Below are 5178 nucleotides of genomic sequence, written 5' to 3'. Positions count from 1 at the left end.
GTCTTTAAGGTGTTTGATTATACAATACTGTATGAATTCAGTCATCCATTTCAAATGAAGAAACCAGTTGAATAGTCAGAATGTAGTAGTTTGCTGTCACTAGTGTAAAACAACAAATCTATAGAACAGGCACTGGACAGTCCTGGCAGGGGGTCTCCCTGCCCAGTGCATGCTGCCTGGGATACACAGCAGCCCCTCATCACCCTGAGCAGGAGACCTCTATTGTTTTTCCAACCCAATTTAGATGAAACCACGCCCACTTCCGTATGACGGAACCCTCGGCAGAACCAGCCATTGGGTCATCTTGTCACTTTTTGGATAAGATAGCAAAACCGCAACCTAAAAAAGTGTATTAACCAAACACCTAACTGTAACTTCAAACATAGATAATTAAATGTTTATTATTTTATTTGATTATTTTGTGATTACCGAAGATAACTTATCGATTTTTGCTCCTTGTACTGCTGGCAGGCTGTAACCCGCCAGTCTACAACTCTCCCCGGAGAGTACAATTGCGGAGACAAATCTAGGAAAAAAGAAAGAAAGTTGGGAACCACTGGTGTAGAGCAACTAAGAATCTGGAATAAAGTCTGATAAAATAAATTTAACACTTCAGATGAAGAACCAAAGAACACAGGGTGAACTTTTACCTGCAGTCTAAATAGAGAAAGTTGCTAGAGCTCGCCTACTTTGAGGTAAAGCAAAATAAGAAGAAAAAAGTTCCCTATTTCAGCTCAGCACCAGCGCTTTCAAGCCCTCAACATGTTAGTTGGTGGACATGTCCCTAACTGTGCTGGCCCACTGTTACAGAGACGTTCACAGGTAAAATATTCAGAGAACATTCATCCGAAGTACAAATGTATGGAAACAGCCTGTCAGTGAAAGTGTGTGTGAAGGTGTGTATGTGTGTGTTAGTATCAGGATCAGAGAATGACAGCCTTCCTCTGTTCCAGTCAAGATGCACTCTGACCTTCTGGGGCTTCTTCTCAACTGAGACACCAGTATAAGCTGATAGCGAGTCTGCTCTGTATTCACCCTCTATTAACCTTATTACCCATCCAGACTCTATACAATCTCCCTTTCTCTCAACAGATTCTGGTGCCACACCTACATCCCAAGCTTCACTGTCTCCAACCTCAACAACCCAGCTGTGAGTTCCTGAGTTGAAGCCCTCAGAGCCGAGGACAGCGCAGGAGTCAGAAAACCTCTCTGGATTTTCAGGAAGAAGATGCTCATTTCCAAATGCTACACTGGTCAGATCTTCAGACAGGGCGAGGTATGGATCAGCAGTGTTCTGGTCCAGAATCACAGGCGTGTAGGAGACCATCTCCTTCATCTTGTCCCAGACTGTGAACCTCAGGTTGCCCAGGTGTTTGGCCTCATCCATCAGAGCTCCTGAGACCGGCAGCTGTGGATCCTCCAGAAGGGTGTGCTGGACTCTTTGCACTGTAGCCTTATAGTTCTGCAGGAACCAGACAGCATCTTCAACATCTACAGCTCTGATTGTGTCTGAAAGAGCTGCCATCTCTCTGCTCAGACCCTCAATGTCCTCCTTCATCATCTGACTCTTCTGCTCCTCTTCCTCCCTCAGTGCAGCGATCCTGGCCTCCTTTTCCTCTTGTAGAAATTGGTGAAGCTTCATAAACTCCTCATTAATCTGCTTCTCTATGCGTCGGGCCTGGACCTTAATGTGTTCTGCTATTTGATCACAGTTTCCTTTAACTTCATGCAAGAGCTCCAGTTTCTCCTGTAAGGGCTTCAGTGACTCCTGAAGTTCCTTCTTGTGATGCCGTGCAGCTTCCTCGACGGGTCTGAATCTGTGGTCGGTGTGTGTTTCTGAATCTCGACAGATGATACACACCGGCTGCTGATGGTCCAGACAGAAGAGCTTGAGTTTCTCAGAGTGCAGACTGCAGAGAAGCTCAGATCCTGCTGAAGCTCTCTCATCTCTCTCCAGTAAGAAAGCCTCACACATGTTCTTCAACACCAAGTTACAAGGTGGTTTACTCTGTGAAGATGTAGCCCTACACACTGGACAGGCATGTACTTGTTGACTTCTCCACCATCTCTGCAGACAGGCTTTACAGATGCTGTGGCTACACGACAGGATGACTGGATCTTTAAAGATGTCATGGCAGACAGGACAGGAGAGATACTCCTCTGATCTGGAAGCCATTTTCTCTCTCAGTGAAGCTGAAGACAAACCAGACAGAGATGAGTTATTTTAAATGAGGAACAAAAGGTAATTACTGTAGATAGGTAAATATTGTATATTATTAAGACTGTATTTTTTTTTATCTCACGGTTATCGTCATATATCATGAGACCCTTAATCCACACGTCCCATTTCTTGTCCCTATATTTTTATCACACCACACCAGATTTCTTGTGTGCGTTGTTTTAAGTCCTGCCTCTCCCTGTCTGCATTTTACGTTCAGCTCCCAGCTGCTCTGCTGGGTTCATCTTTAGAATTGACCAGTATGAAGATGTTCTGTCTGACAGCCCGGGCTAGTCTAGGAAAAATGTCCACGTGGTCCCAAATTATCTTAGATGCAAAGTTGAGATTTTATTGAAATAAGTGCTGCTGCCGCCCTCCATAAATGTGCCTATTAGCCTGTATGTTGCGTTATGCCGAATTGAAGAGCATCTCATAACAATTCTAAATAGCTCTTCGCTCATATTAAACCTTGCCTATAAGCAGGCAAAAAAAAATTAAACTGTGTTTGCAGTCCTCTTCATACAGACACAAGACCGTCACATATCATGGCGTCCTGAGCTGAATGTCCGATGTTCATCCTACTAGACCCCCCCCCCCTGATTTTTTTATCCCATTTTTACCCCCCATTAGTGGTCATTTTAATTTATTTTATCCTGGTTGCTGCTCCACCCTCTGCCGATCTGGGGAGAGCCGAAACTGGCTCCATGCTTCCTCCGAGACATGGGCAGTTAGCCAGCTGCTTCTTTTCACCTGACGGGGGAGGCTTCACCGGTAGGACATAGCACGTGGGAGGATCACGCCGCTTCACGCTATTCCAACGAGTTCCCCTCCCTCCGAACAGGTGCCCCTAACGACCAGAGGAGGCACCACATCAGCGACCAGGATATTGCATGTTTTGGTGTGGGGTTCCTATATGAAGGAAACCCCCAGCGAGCACGGGGAGAACATGCAAACTCCACACAGAAAGGCCTTTTGACGACCCGGGCGGTGGGCACTCGAGGACATGCGGACGGGCACGCACTCCTTCAGCGCTCACAGCGTCCCAGGTGGGAATCGAACCCAGGACCTTCTAGCTGTGAGGCGACAGCGCTTACCACTGTAAGATCCTACTAGATTTGATTGATTGATTTTCTTTATTTAAGTGTCATGCTTCCAATGAAGCCCAGCCCATATGGGCTTACATGACACTTTTACTGTTCATCATTTAAACAAGAACAGAGAAAGTGGAAGCAAGCAAGCTCAAAGTCAAAATAGTGATCAATAGTCAAGTCAAGTCAAGTCAAGTTTATTTGTATAGCACATTTCATACACAGAGGCAATTCAAAGTGCTTCACATAAAATGGTTGACAGGAAAATAAAAGAAAAGAAGAGAGTAAAATGGACATTTAAAAGCATCACAAAAAAAAAAGAGTATAAAAAGTGCATTAAGCAACTTCACATAAAATGGTTGACAGGAAAATAAAAGATTTAAAAGCATCACAACAAAACTTTAAAAAAAGAGTATAAAAAGTGCAATAAGCAACAGGCGCAGCAGTTGCAGAAAGAGACTCATTGGGTTTGCATAGTAGCTGTCAGCAGTTAAAAGCGACGGTAAACATAAAAGTCTTTAGTCTATTTTTAAAAGTAAGTAAGGTTGGGGCAGATCTGAGGTCTTCAGGCAATTTGTTCCAGCTAGCAGAAGCATAGTGGGTAAATGCAGCCTTCCCGTGATTTGATTTGATCCTAGGGACATAGTGGAAAAAGGAGCTTCTTGGTTTCTTTTTAGAGAACAATTTAATCCAGAAGTGTTGGTACACAGCTAACCTACACAGGTTTACATACAATGTACAACTTCAAAAATAGGAGGCTGTAGCCTGATGAAGACCCAGTGGGGTTGAAACGCATTGCGTTTTTTCTTGCCCATGTCTCCTATTTTTGAAGTTGTACACTGTATTGTAAACCTGTGCAGGTTACCTGTGTACCAACACTTCTGGATTAAAGTGTTCTCTAAAAAGAAACCAAGAAGCTCCTTTTTCCACTATTCATCGTTTAAACAAACAATGATCAAACATAAAACCAACAAAAACACCCAAAATACATACAGTGAAGTTGTACAGCATGAAAACCACAGCCTGAACCTACTTAAAAGAGCTGTGCTTGCCTTCTATTCCAGGCCTTTAGAAATAAAGTTAGCAGTCTTAAGTCGGCTACCTCAGTCTTAAACAACCACTCCAACTTCTGCCCAGAAGAGCTCAGGTCTTTGCTTTTGCATTTCATCAAATAAGGAAATCCTCAAATCATCATATAATGTACAGTAAAACATGAAATGAAACTAATTTACAACATCCTTTAGTTCACAGACATTGCATATCCTGTTCTGTTCTGGTATAGCTGTGAACCGCCCTACAACCATGGCAAGAGGCAGAATACCAATTATCAGCTGAGCACATAAAGAACTCTGGTTTCTGGTTAGAAAGGAAGTGACATAGGGCTCAGGACCAAAACGCTGCTTCATCTGAACATAAGCTTAGGTTTAGACCTATGTCGTTTGCTCATTCCTCTCTTGTTTCACCATATTACCGTTACAGCAAAGCATGTTGTAAAAAATATATGCCAGGTCTGCCTCTCTAATGTCCTTTATCCAGGGGTGACTGTTTACCCCGCTAGCCGGGGGCGCTTACGCATTTCCAAACAAACCGATGCGCTGCTCTCGCGTCTAGGTATTAAAACCTGAGCCAGAAACTTGAAGTGAAGACGCTATCCGATGCCCATCATATTCCTTTAAATAAATATAGTTGCCGCTTCCAAATTGTTGCAGAAAATCCACTTGTCTGTCTTTGAAAACCCCCAAATCACTCATTCAAATGGGGTAAGGTGACTGTGAGTAAAGTTTAAACCTTGTCCCAGTTGAAGACCTTCTTTGTTAACCTACTAGATTTTGATACTTAGGCTACTAAACATCTAAACAAAACATCACACAT

At 43.4% G+C, this 5178-nt stretch overlaps 1 protein-coding gene across 1 annotated transcript; it reads right to left on the bottom strand.

Moving 5' to 3' along the window:
* Positions 1-554: 554 nt before the first annotated feature.
* LOC310783707 (E3 ubiquitin-protein ligase TRIM35-like) lies at positions 555-2176 on the bottom strand (the record flags this gene model as incomplete). The annotated part of the gene is made up of 1 exon (XM_083644630.1): positions 555-2176. One exon carries the CDS (start codon positions 2174-2176, stop codon positions 785-787), a length of 1392 nt encoding a protein of 463 aa, XP_083500756.1. The 3' UTR covers positions 555-784.
* Positions 2177-5178: the final 3002 nt, after the last annotated feature.

The sequence above is a fragment of the Poromitra crassiceps genome (genome assembly GCF_964638095.1).
Source record: "Poromitra crassiceps genome assembly, chromosome: 10".
Lineage (NCBI taxonomy): Eukaryota > Metazoa > Chordata > Actinopteri > Beryciformes > Melamphaidae > Poromitra > Poromitra crassiceps.
Note: the sequence above shows the minus strand (reverse complement) of the source record. Positions and strands in the feature narration are given on the sequence as shown.